Below are 12,934 nucleotides of genomic sequence, written 5' to 3'. Positions count from 1 at the left end.
GTCTATACAGAGAAGATCCTTGGTCTCAAACTATTAATTACATCCAATCATACATTGAACAGGCAAAGCTGGGACATGTGGAAGAACACTCAACCAGAAAAAAGATCCATCTGTTCTAACAACTAGAAAAACTAACTAATGCTAGCATTCTTGATGCTAGCTAATGAAAGTTGATTTATATACATTCTAAGATTGTCTCTGGGTGATTAATGTATCAACATGATTAAATAGAACACTTACAGCTATACAACAAAGTAAATTAAATATCTATTTATTTGGTAGAGTATTCAGTAAGTGTTTGTTGCCACCTCACAACAGGCTCTCAATAGGACTCGTGAGAGAATTAAGTCCCAACAGACCAGTTATGTGCAGTACATTAACTTGTGTTCTATGCGTCTAAAATGGCACCAGATATGTTCCCTGGGAGAATTAAGAAATAGTCACACTATTTTTCTATAGGGCTTACTTCTCTTGCAAAACTCAGTTGAAAAAAATTCACCGGTCAACATATGGCCACTCTAATGAGTCAGACTGTGCAAAACTCATCCCTACGCAAAGAACTAAAGTGTTGTTGAGCTGAAAATAATCACAGGAACAATGAAACTTGCTCTAGTATGCTTAGAAAACAGTTGAAGGAAGTGTTTTAAAATCATGTTGTATAATTTATAAGTCCATACTGGAAGGAAAGTTGGTATTAGGTATAAACATTGCCAGTTCAACACTGTTCCTTCATTTCTACATCATCATTTATATATTACCAACCAGGTAAGAAAAGATAATTGTTAAGGAATTTAAATGTCCAAGTGTGACATGCAGAATTGTTTTGTTCAACCAACTGCATGAAATATGTATCTCTCCTCTTCCTTTCAACTTCTTCAGCACTATCTCTGTGCATGCTACTAGCCCCCAGTAGGTTTGGTTAGTAGGCTCAGCTTGGAAACCTTAGAATAATATGAATTGTAGGTTCTATGAAAATATTTAGTTTTGTTCCAGTGGGGTGTCATACTAAACCCTTCTCTGTCAGTAGGAAGACATTGAGCAACTCTAACAAGGGGTCAAGGAATTGTATGCATTAATCACACCAACCAACATATACTATTAACCAAAATACCCTAATACCATATTGTTGACTGGAGGAAAGTGATGTGCCTTAGTCTCACATATCATATATATCTTGAGGATGATATCATCCTAAGAACCAACAGGCTGAGGTTGAGTCCAACTTCAGTTTATGGGTCTCTGTCTAGATTAAACTGAAATGGAAACATTTTATAAAAGCATCGATTGGGAGAAATTTGAAACCAGGATTTAATTGGACTAACCCCCCCCACCCCCGATGTCTAAAAATTATCTTTGCTGGTGGAAGCACCATGCACTGAACACATAGGAGTTGTTTGATGTACTAACTCCTCACTTGCCAATAGTATATCATAGCTTCTTAAATTTTATCATTAGAAATTAGAAACTGCCTATTTATAAGCATAAGGCTAATGTATTGAAGTCAGAGTTTTGATGTGTATAAATAATATTTCTGATCATTAGTTAATTCACAAAACTGGCACATACACTGCATTATAAATATAAGTGATGGCCTGAGTGCTTTCTAACTCCTATATGTTAAGTTTACATAGATCTAGAGTCTCACGCATGGTTGATAGCTGTAGGTTTTCTGAATTGTTTTGACACTGAAATTAATTGAAAACCAAACTCTTTGGAATTGGCACATCAAAGCTTGACCACACCTCTGTGTATTTAGATTTCTTTTATCGTTGCAGTAAATATAGGGAAGTTGGGCAGCTGATAGTTAATATTCCAGGCAGAAAGAATGGTAAATGTACGTTAATATGTGATTGTTAATAGAACATTTAAAAATGAAAGGAAATTAAAAGAAGCAAAAAGGATGACTAATGGTGAGATTTTCCCCTAGCATCCTGAGGATATAATAAATTGTTTTCAAACTACTGATTTGATAATAAACCAAATTATTATTATCCTTCCATATATGCATTAAATAATGTGTTCACACACCACTTTCCTTTAGGAGTATCAAGTGAAATCTATTCAGATACCTAATAGGTCATTTCTTCAGATAGTACAAATTTGGGAGGTGCAAATTGTGTTTTGCACCCAGGAAGAGCTGCCAAGATGTAAGTATAATGAGAATACAAGATACAGTGACTTCTTAGTTTTCCGAAAGTTTGTAAAGCTTTCGGTCATACTTCATATCTCAAATCACTACAAGCAGCTACCACCAAAAAAAAAGAAAAGTTAACCCGTATTCTCATCATATCTCTAAAAATAATTTTTTTTATTCGATAACTATATTTATTGTGGGCCATCTTTTATCAGTGTATGGTCTCTTTAAATTTATAACACTTTCTCTATAAATATAAGTTCAGACCCCAGCATCATTTTGGAAGGGACTTGAAATACTGCATAATGCCTACTTGAGGACACGTACTTTAAATGTAGGTATCAGGGCACCTGGGTGGCTCAGTCGGTTAAGCGACTGCCTTCAGCTTAGGTCATGATCCCAGGGTCCTGGGATCGAGTCCCACATCAGGCTCCCTGCTCTGCGGGGAGCCTGCTTCTCCCTCTCCCGCTCCCCCTGCTTGTGCTCCCTCTCTCACTGTGTCTCTCTCTGTCAAATAAATAAATAAAATCTTTAAAAAAAAATGTAGGTATCAAACACTGAACCAAACTAGTTCCTTTTTTTTACTTTTATTAGAAATAAAAGTAAAAGTAAGATCTATTTGATTTATTAAACTATTACTGTGAAACCATTTTTTATTTTTTTACATTTATAAAACCAAGAGGTTTTGAGCTGAGACGCTTCCCTGTCTCTCACCGAGTACACGCACAACTCTCCTCACTCCACACACACATCCCCACGTATTTATTAAAGTTATATCTTGATCACTCTATCCTCACCCCACACATCATCATTAATTTATTTAAGTAATGAGAGGTGGCATTTATTGAAGTAATCGGCGTAACTCCAAATAACATTAAAGCATTAGTAGGTCTTGCCCTTCAAAGCACAATCTGCAGTCTAGCGGCATCAAGCACCACCTGGGACACTGCTAGAAATGCAAAATCTCAGACCCACCCCCACCCCAGACCTATAATTTAACAAACGCACCCTTTAACAAGCCCCCCTAGGTGATTTTGTATGTGCATTAAAGTTTGAGAAACACGGCTCTAGACCAGTGGTTCTCAAAGTGTGATCTCCAGACCAACTACATCAGGATAACCAGGAAACCTCTTAAAAATTCAAATTTTCAGACCCTACCCCAGATCTACACATCAGACGCTCTGGGGTTGGGACCCAGCAATCTGTGTTTCACCAAGCCTTCCAGGTTGGGAACTGGTGGTGGCTGCTACCATTATCATTATGACATCCTCAGCGACAATGCTGCATCTAGATTTGTATGTGCAAAGCTGTCTAAACTTATCTGTGCCCCTGTCCCAGTTGCTCAGTACACTCCAGCCACAAAGCTCTTTCTCACCAGAGGGACTTCAGGTTTCTTGTTTCCTCTTCCTATCAGGCTCTTATTCTCTTCCTAGGCGGGCTAGCTCCTTCTTATTCTTTTTTTTTTTTTTTAAGATTTTATTTATTTATTTGAGAGAGAGAGAATGAGAGAGAGCACATGAGAGGGGGGAGGGTCAGAGGGAGAAGCAGACTCCCTGCCGAGCAGGGAGCCCGATGTGGGACTCAATCCAGGGACTCCAGGATCATGACCTGAGCTGAAGGCAGTCGCTTAACCAACTGAGCCACCCAGGCGCCCGAGCTCCTTCTTATTCTTTACAGCCCATCAAAAATGTCAGTTCCTTAGAGTAGCCCACTCTGATTCATCCTATCTAAATTTGTTCTCTCCTTTCTGTGTCTGAACCTTGTTTCCCCCATAGAGCACATCACAATTCACAGTTATGACATTTATTTGTTAGCTTCCTTGTTTACCATCTGTTTCTCCTACTAGACATTAAGTTCCATGAACTTCTGTCTTGACCACCATCTTCCTTAGTGCCTAAATATTTCTTCCGTATAATAGGCATTAATGAATATTTCCTGAGTAAATGACTAAATAGGAGATATAAGGAAAAAGGTACCGGACTCAGATACCATTATTAATGCTGGTACCACACAGACTACTTCTTTCTGTGATCATAGTTTGGGCGGGGGGGGGGGGAATTGGTCTTTGCCACACTGAACCAAGAAAATAAGTGAGCATAAGTTGCCTATGACGTTTCATAATTTTCAGCATTAGAAGTTCTCTAAATATCAAAGTATTTCTCCAAGGAGCCTAGAATTTTGTCATTTAAAAAATATGTTATAGAAATAGAACAACTTTCACCTAAAAAGAAATGAGACCAAAACACAGAATAAAAATGTTTAATTCCCTTTTAAAAGTGTGTTGAGTTCAATACAATTTGATAAAGGATTTTTCTAAGCCAAAGGAACCAGTGTTACATTTAGAAGGCAACTGACTGCAAAAAAATATATCATCTATGCTATACTTTATTTTTAAAAAGAAATTCAAGATTTTATTCTATGTTTACTATGTTGCAAAAATGATGTCTTTTCTACAGCTCAGGACATCACAACAAAGTAATGGCACAATAAAAGAATTTTTGTTGGTTTTTTTTTCTTTGTATTATCTTCATATACCAGTAAAAAATAAACTCTTTAATAAATAAATATATATATAATAAATATTTGCAAATTGAAAATGTATAAATAGGTCCATCCATCCTTTAAAAAAAAAAAGTGTTCCATCTTGGTGCGGCATGTTCTATAGCTCATGTTTCATCCAGCATTTTTACATATCATTCTGTAACCTACAAAATACTACAAGGTCCTCAGAATTTATGTAGCAATAATCCTGGCCAATGGTGTCAATTTATTTCTTCAACATGAAGTATCTATTTTTAATGTAACTTTTAAAAGTAAACATAATCCAGAGAGGTGAGGTACCAGCAGCAAACCAGGTGGGGTTCCCATTATCCACAGTTCAACAGATTTTCAGCTTCACTCTACCAGTAAGGACTGAACCAGTGTACCTAAGGGAACTTAATCCACTTAGAAAGAGAGGTCTTGCTCTACTTCAAGTCAAAATATGGGGTTTTTGTTTGTTCTCGATATTCTTTCCAAATTCAGCCACCCAGTAGAAAATTCCATAATATTCTGAGAAGACTCCTGGGTTATTATTTTACAATGAGAACTCTGACCAGAAAGAATGGTCGTAGTTTGGCTCTTCAATGAAGACACTATCACGCTTCAACTATACATCAGTATGTCCTTGTACAATTCAGGAACTCTCTCTGGATCCACTGGTCTAGGCAGGAAATGTGTAAATTTCTGATGTCTTTTGGACCTGGCACCATCTCTTGGAGTTCCATCTTTGTTAAGTGCCACAAAATACCTACGGCCAGTGTCTCCATGTTTATATATGTTGGATGAATAGGTATTATACCAGTTCTCTTCAAATTGCTCCCTAAAGATGCATTCAGAAGTCAATTTCTCCTGAAAGAGAGAAGATAACTATCATTTAAAAAAATACTTTTGCGAGAATTTCCTTAGAAAAGTCTCATCTCTGTATTTCTATTGCTTTGCTTATAACAACATCCTTGTCAAAGAAGGGAAAAGGATGAATTGTTTTTGCTTTATTTTGTTTTAGTTCTTACATTATCCGGAATTCTTTCTTCCAGGCGAATAAACTTCCTAGTAGTTTAGTTCAAAGAACTTTAAATTAAATGTCAATTCTCAGCTTTATTGTCAAATACTTAATAAATATCCAGAACTCTCCCACGTTTCATTTTATCTCCCTCCTACCACCATCCACACCCAAAAGGCCTGTATTTATCTTGTTCCATTGTTAGATGCCCAAGTTCTACATAGCAAGTCTCTACTATCGTTTTGAAACGTTTCAAGATTTTGCTAACATCCAAATTCCTAATTCAAAACCATCATTCCAAATCATATATCTTCCCTAAATGTATTTATTAATTGTTTGACAATACATTTCCCATCATTAACTTTCATCTAGAGGTTACCATTAGGTAAATGCAGTAAAGGCCTAATGATTTCTTGCCTTTTTAAGATGAACTGTATCTTATCCTAAGGGATAGACCACAGTTGCTTTTTGAATCATGGCTCTTTAATTATCCAGATATGGTCAACCAGATATGTGGTTGCCATTTTCTGTTGTTGTCTACAATATCCTAGGACTTCATTCACTCATTTCCTATATATGAAGGTCAGCAACATTTATACTTAGCTATGGAAGATGATCATGGGTAGAGAAAATTTACATTAAATAAATGTAAAGGTGAAAAGAATTTAACATGGCAAGAAGAAAATGTCATTTTTCTTTGTCTCTGGTAGGAAAGATCAAAATATGGAGGGAAGTAGAAAGACCCGGGATAATGGGCAGGCAGACTAGCAAGCTGAAAGCAATAAATGTTTGGGGCTTAAAAACTGAAATTGAGGGCTCCTGGGTGGCTCAGTCGGTTAAGCCCCCAACTCTTGATTTCAGCTCAGGTTATGATCTTAGGGTCGTGAGATGTCAGGGTCACGCTGGGCGTGGAATCTGCTTAAGATTCTTTCTTTCCCACTCCTCTGGCCCTTCCCCACACCCCTCTTGCACGCATGTGCTCTCTCTAAAAAAAGAACTGAAATTGAGTTACTATACAACTGCCCAAACATATAGAAATTAATCAGGATACAGATATTTAATTCCTACATATCTGTATTTCATATATTTCTTCTGACATGTATTATTGGTAGTTTTTTTTTACTGGCAAAATAGTCATAATTTTAAGAATTACAATAATGTTTTTAAAATACATACTGAGCCATAGAGTTCTCCTTTGTCATTCATTCCAAGGTAAAGACCACTGTCCACACCTCTAATACTGACCAGTCCCACTGCCACACTGATGAATTCCAGGATACCTACATTTATAAACAAAATAATAACAAATAATGACATATTTATTAATGAACATGTGACCACTGAAAATCTTCGAAATAGTAGACCAATATTGCTAAATATAATAATGTAGGCAGGTGCTGAAAAGTGCTTATTATCGTCTTATCATCGTATTATGATGATCTTCCCATTTTACAGATGAAAAAAAAAAACCTAAAAAGAAAAGTTGTCCATCATGGTGTAATGTTAAAGGTATAAAACCTTAAACCAGACTGACTTGCATAACTTACCGTAAAATTTACAGTAACTTAAAATTTCATAGTAACTTACTGGCCAGTCTGTCCACACAAGTCATTTATCTTCTTTGGAGTTCAGTTTCCTCATATACAAAATGAACAAAATGCCTCTTTCCAGGAGAGTGATAAGGACTGACACATTTAGGCATTTAACAAATGGAAGCTATTATTATCATAAATTAGTACATAACAGGTGTTCTTAGTTCTCCGTAATTCCATTCGTTAATTATATATGTTCTATTAATTGTTTTGTTTTGGTTTTGCTAACTATGAATCAAGTCCATCTTTTTCTCCCAGCAGCCAGTATACCTTATATGGGTACATTAGTGTTTTATAGTTTATAATTTTTTTTAATATTTTTTATCTGGTCCTCAAAAAACAATTCCCTAAGACAGGTATGGAAGCTATTATTATCCCGATTTTTACACATAAAGAAACTGAGGCTCAAAAAGATTTATTGACTTGCCTAAGAATATGATATTTGGAGTTAGTAGAACTGACACTTGAACTCACCTCTTCTGAGCCCTAATCCAATGTTTCTACTTCAGGACTATCCATTGATTTCAAAAATTTATAGATTACACAGTATGTGTAATAAGAACCTTGTCACATGGTTCTTGAAAATAAATATGATAGCTCAAAGAGTAAAAGGACTTTATAATTCATTAAGTATGATAGCCAAATACCAAGATTCTAGCATGCGAGTAGATTCTACTATCAATAGCTTTCTAAAATTATTTTCATTTATCAATAGATAAACTAGTATCAAACACCCTCCACTTAATACACTAATACACCATAGTAAAAGAAATAATGCTCCCCTTTGCATCACTTTTTTTCTCTGCACACACTAACCTTTGGAATAATTTGTCTTGTTCTTTAGAGTCTTTGCTGAAAAAATATATAGACATACTTTCTATGCTGGAAACTGCCTTTAACAGCTTTCTACCTTCACCCCTTTACTCCTCCTTAAGCTCTACAAACAGTATAAATGTCCACCATTTAGCCTGATTCTTGTTCTTAAGTCATATCTTGATTTATTGTACAAGTTCCTGTTTGGACATGTGATGTTCCCAAGGCCAACGGAAAGTCCAAAATCTGGCTACCCCTTATACGGAGGGTTCTATTCTGTCCAGAGCCTAATTCATTCTTTGGCAGAAACAGATTCTTAAGCTCTAAACATAGATTCCCAAGAGCTCAAATGAGCTCTTTCAAACTATTAGTAAATCGTGTAGAACTCTAGAGCTATCAAGGATCTTCTAGCAAGAATACATTACCAAATAGACTATATGTGGCTTGAAAGAGTCAGTGCCTTTAATTGAGACCCAAAGGCAGAGAGAAGAGAAGATACAGCAGGAAGACAGACTCCACAGGATAGCCATTGTAATGATGAACATAGAGGTAGGGAGTAAATGAAAATTAAACATATAGTCAAGCTCATTAGTGAGAGATTCCTGTTAGAAACAAAAATATAGACCAGAAACATGGTCAGTAGAAGAAGATATATTAATAGAATTTCATCCAGAATATCTCACAAATGTATAATTACTTGAAGTTGTATTAAATGTTAAATTTAAATGGAGAAGTGTACTATGGCTCACATGTAACTTAATTCTCTTTAAATATCTGATTTACATTAAGATGCTCTTGTCTTTCAAAAAACAGAAACTGATTAAATGATTAGGATATATAATAGAGCCAATTTTCAAGTACAATGAAATATAAGTTTCAAAAAAATGTTTCCTTTCCATATAAACTAATCATATAACAGGTCTTATAAAATATCCATTTTTTCTTGCAAAACTAAATGGTAAATGACCTATACTTTACTTCTCATTTTAAGATAATGCTGCTATCTTGTAAAAAATATGTAGTTGTAGAAATCACATATATTTTTAGAACAATTGTATTCATGGTTTCAACTTTATTAAACAACATCTAAAACTTAATCCATAACTAGGCATTAATAATTTTGCAATGGCTCACAGAGATTGATGGGAAAAGGTTATGTGTTTTTTGTGTTCCTCTTAAAGATTTTAGCCACACTTTTAAATTCTGATCCTTTTCTCCTCAAGGAAATAGTATACCACATAGTAATTTGTAATCACTTGATTCTTAAATGGGATTTGACAAGTCTTTCTTACTTATAATATGAGGTGGCAACTAAGCTAATTCCTTAACAAAGAGTAGACATGAAAAACTTTCCCTAAGAGGTAATCACAGATTTTAGATAGATTTTCTAATGCCCAGTGTCCCATAAAAAGACTTGGAGGTACTTTGTCTTTCTGGTATCATTTTCAAAGCCAGCCTTTTTAAGAATCATAATAAACAGGTGAGTCAACCCACAATGCAACCACATCAGACAAATCTATGGAGAATAGGGGAGAATAAAGGAAAAGCCTTTAAAGGAATATGTTTGATCTCAGGTTAAACATTTTTTAAGTAATGATTCCATGTTTACATATTAGGTAAAATCTTCCTACTGTACTACTGTGCAGGAAAACCCTATTATAAATGTAGAGCGAAATCAGATAGGAAATTATTTTAACCTCACTGGGACCTTTTTGTTTAGCTTCTATTGATGTGGTTTTCAAATTTCAAATACAGGATTTTGAATTTTTCATGTAATCATTCATGGGCAAATTAGTATAAACTATCAAACATGTAACTTACTTTAACATCACAAATAATCATTCTCAAGCATTTTCAAAATTCTCACTCTGATGACACATAAATGAGTTTAAAAGAAAAATAGCAATATAATTTCATAATGAATAATTGAATTGCTAGGAAAAGAAGGCAAATACAGAGAGAAGCATATGATGTTATACATGTTGAACATAAACTTTCTTCCTAGTAATTATGATGTCTTAGCGATCCAAGACCACTAGGATGCACTGTAATGCATGGTAGAGGCTGTTCAAACCTCCTTTAGGCTCAGAACTAATGTGGTCCTTTTCCCTTCGTGTAACAGTAGATATTTGTTTTGATATGTAGCCTCCCACCATAGAGTGACTTAAACCATTACAAAATCGGCTTAAGTCATATTTTTGCAATTACCAAATAATTATGCAAAATTTTAGCAAAAAAAAATGTTCTAGAAGATCGTAATTCTGATATACAACATTTGTTTCTTAAGGAAAACGTTTCTTAAGGAAAAAGGTTAATGAATGTTATCAAGTCTACAAATATTTATAATCTCTTCCCATAGATTTATATCTCTTCCTATAGTCTTATAAAGAGACACGATCTGAAAGAAGCAACTCGTGTCATGGGGGAAATACAGGTGAATCACAAGTGTCTTAAAGGTGTCCAAGGCTATAGGATGTATCACAAGGGCCGGGGGAGGGGAGGTAGGAAGGGAGTCTGAGTACTACTTCAGCTTAACTTCTACCTGCTCTACTTATAGGCCTTACCACATTTGTGTTCGTTTCTAAATCTTTCTAGTAGCTGAAGGATTTTTTTCTAGAATGAATGGAGTGCAATAATTCTTAAAAGCAAGAAAACTGAGCCACCTGGTGTCAGCAAAGTTCTTTAGAATCAGAATCTCAGCCTCCTCAATTTAGAAACCACTTTCTAAAAGTGACCCCAAGGTTGGCCACTAGGTCATGACACTCTTGACTCATAGTCAATGGGAATTTGGAAGAGATCAGCGGAAGCTGCAAACATATGGGTTTTAAAAAGCTAATTTTCTAAGCCTTTAAGTGCTACCAAATGTCCACCACATGCTCATTTCTACATCTAGAGTTACAAATGCCCCTCACACCGAGATTTACACTTCTCCAAAGTTTTAATGAGGACTGTAAGTCAAAAAAGGAATGAGAGTATAAGAACAAGGGGACGAGGACAAGATAAGAGAAGGCCTTTCAGAAATGAGATTCAAAGAATCCCTCAGTGCTAAGGAACAGACAGAAAGGAAGACAGATGTTGGGCCCTTTCAGGTTGCTGCCAACGAGTAAATGGTATCTTTTTTAAAATACAATAAATCTCTCCAGTGATGTCCCAAGTTTGGTGATCAAAAATCCTTTGAGAATGCTACCAGGTTAACTCTAATATAATGAAAACTCCCACAATGGGGGGAAAGATCCTGAGATGTTGGAACCTGAAAGCATCTTTAAATCATCACCTAATTTAATTCCATCATTGTACAGAAAGGAAGAATTAAGGCTCAGACTGCTGAAGGCACCTGGTGGTTACACAGCGAGTTAGGGAGTAATTAACAGTAGAGACCGTATGATTTCCCAATCTAGTGTCACAAGGATCATTCGCTTGTTTCTTTCTTTTAACTCCTTTGCTCCCAGGCATTGCTGGAGGTATTCTGAAACACGTCTCTGTGTTCCCACCCATATCCTATTTCGCTTTCCCATTTCCTCTTACAGACGGTCAATACTAAGATCTCTGCTTTCGCGTTTCACAATTTCTAAAGAGGAGCTTGGCTGAACGACTGGGCATGCTCAGTAGCCGGGTAGCCTTCCCCCCCCCGCCGCCCCCTTCCCTCCCTCCTTTTCTCGCCCAAATAGAACTTAAAGAGCTCAAAGAATTGCAGCCAGGTGAGCCTTCCAGTAGCGACGGTGCTCTCTGAAAGTTAATCTGTTACCTCTTCAGGCGTGGACATTTACGTAAATGCCCCCATCCTATACGAGAGTGACCCTCTGAACAGGCCATGAATACATGATTAACTGCATAGCTGTGGGCCATGTTTAAAGAGGAGGAAGGCTTCCGATACTAATTTTTGTTAAGTAAATGGTACTGGAGGAAACGTGAGAGGAAGTAGGAGAAAATAATACAGGGATTTAAAAAACAAAACGAAAACTGCCTGCGAGGTAAGAAGTGCAAGAAAGATGTGATACCGAGTCCAGGTCTTGTCCCAGGCAGCAGAAAAGGGCAGGGCCGCAAGGTGCGTGCGGAGCACCCACCCTTTCTCCTCCCGCCCCCAGCGTCTGGAGCTGCAGGCCAGCTAGAGACTGGCTCGGGAAGCCAGCAGGAGAAGTCCTCCCCGTCCCTGCGCTGGCCCGCCCTTCAGTCCCAGCCCGCACCTCGAACCGGATGGGTTCCGGGAGCTCCCTCAGCACGGGGTGGAGAAGAGGGGTCTGGGGTGCTGGGGTGCCGGTACGTACCGAAGAGGCTGTGGTCCTGCCGGGTGCCCTGCACGCTGCCGTCGGGCAAGATCTGCAGGTGGAAGCCCGTGCGGCAGTAGAGCTGCCGGCGGCGCAGGATGCCGTGCAGGTGCGCCAGCTCCGCAGCCCCGGGCCCGCCGCGGGCGCCGCGCTCCACCGCGCCCCGGCGCTCGCCCAGCAGAGGCGGCCGCTCCCCGGCAGGAGGCAGCAGGAAGTGCGAGCCCACCTGCTGGCCCAAGCCCTCCAGGCCGCCGAGGAAGCCCCCGACTTCGGCTAAGGGAGCCATGGAGGGGCCAGAGGGAGAGGCGGAGGATCCGGGAAACAAAAGACCCCAGTCAAAAGTGTAGCGGGGATGGGGAAGTGAATCGAGAAAAAATAGAGCAAAACAGGCGCAAAAAGACCCGGTTACTCCTGGGAGGTCGCTGAATGGACTTTGCACTGAGATAGCAGGGGAGTTTTCACTGTCTTGGAGCGATCTTCTCTCCTTGGGTAGGTGGGAGCCGGCTGCTGGCTTTGCAGGAACATCTGTACGCTGCCGCTGCCAATACCAGGCTGGGCTGGGACTGGGGCTGGGGGCTGAGGCTCCAAC

The 12,934-nt window shown here is 38.1% G+C and overlaps 1 protein-coding gene across 1 annotated transcript; it reads right to left on the bottom strand.

Moving 5' to 3' along the window:
• Window positions 1-5,278: 5,278 nt before the first annotated feature.
• FGF20 (fibroblast growth factor 20) lies at window positions 5,279-12,631 on the bottom strand. The gene is made up of 3 exons (XM_021694262.1): window positions 12,346-12,631; window positions 6,852-6,955; window positions 5,279-5,524 (listed from the first exon to the last, which is right to left on the bottom strand). Exons 1-3 carry the CDS (start codon window positions 12,629-12,631, stop codon window positions 5,279-5,281), a joined length of 636 nt encoding a protein of 211 aa, XP_021549937.1.
• Between the last annotated feature and the right edge of the window lie 303 nt (window positions 12,632-12,934).

Source organism: Neomonachus schauinslandi, chromosome 2, assembly GCF_002201575.2.
Source record: "Neomonachus schauinslandi chromosome 2, ASM220157v2, whole genome shotgun sequence".
NCBI classification, from domain to species: domain Eukaryota; kingdom Metazoa; phylum Chordata; class Mammalia; order Carnivora; family Phocidae; genus Neomonachus; species Neomonachus schauinslandi.
This window is presented reverse-complemented; position numbering and strand designations above follow the sequence as displayed.

Bases quoted from the DNA above. Each gene is read 5' to 3' on its own strand.
- FGF20 (XM_021694262.1), bottom strand. From the start codon at position 12,631: ATGGCTCCCTTAGCCGAAGTCGGGGGCTTCCTCGGCGGCCTGGAGGGC. The intron at 6,956-12,345 runs GTACGTACCGGC...TTATAAATGTAG, and splicing joins GCAGGACCACAGCCTCTTCG to GTATCCTGGAATTCATCAGT. The intron at 5,525-6,851 runs GTATGTATTTTA...TCTCTCTTTCAG, and splicing joins AAGGAGAACTCTATGGCTCA to GAGAAATTGACTTCTGAATG.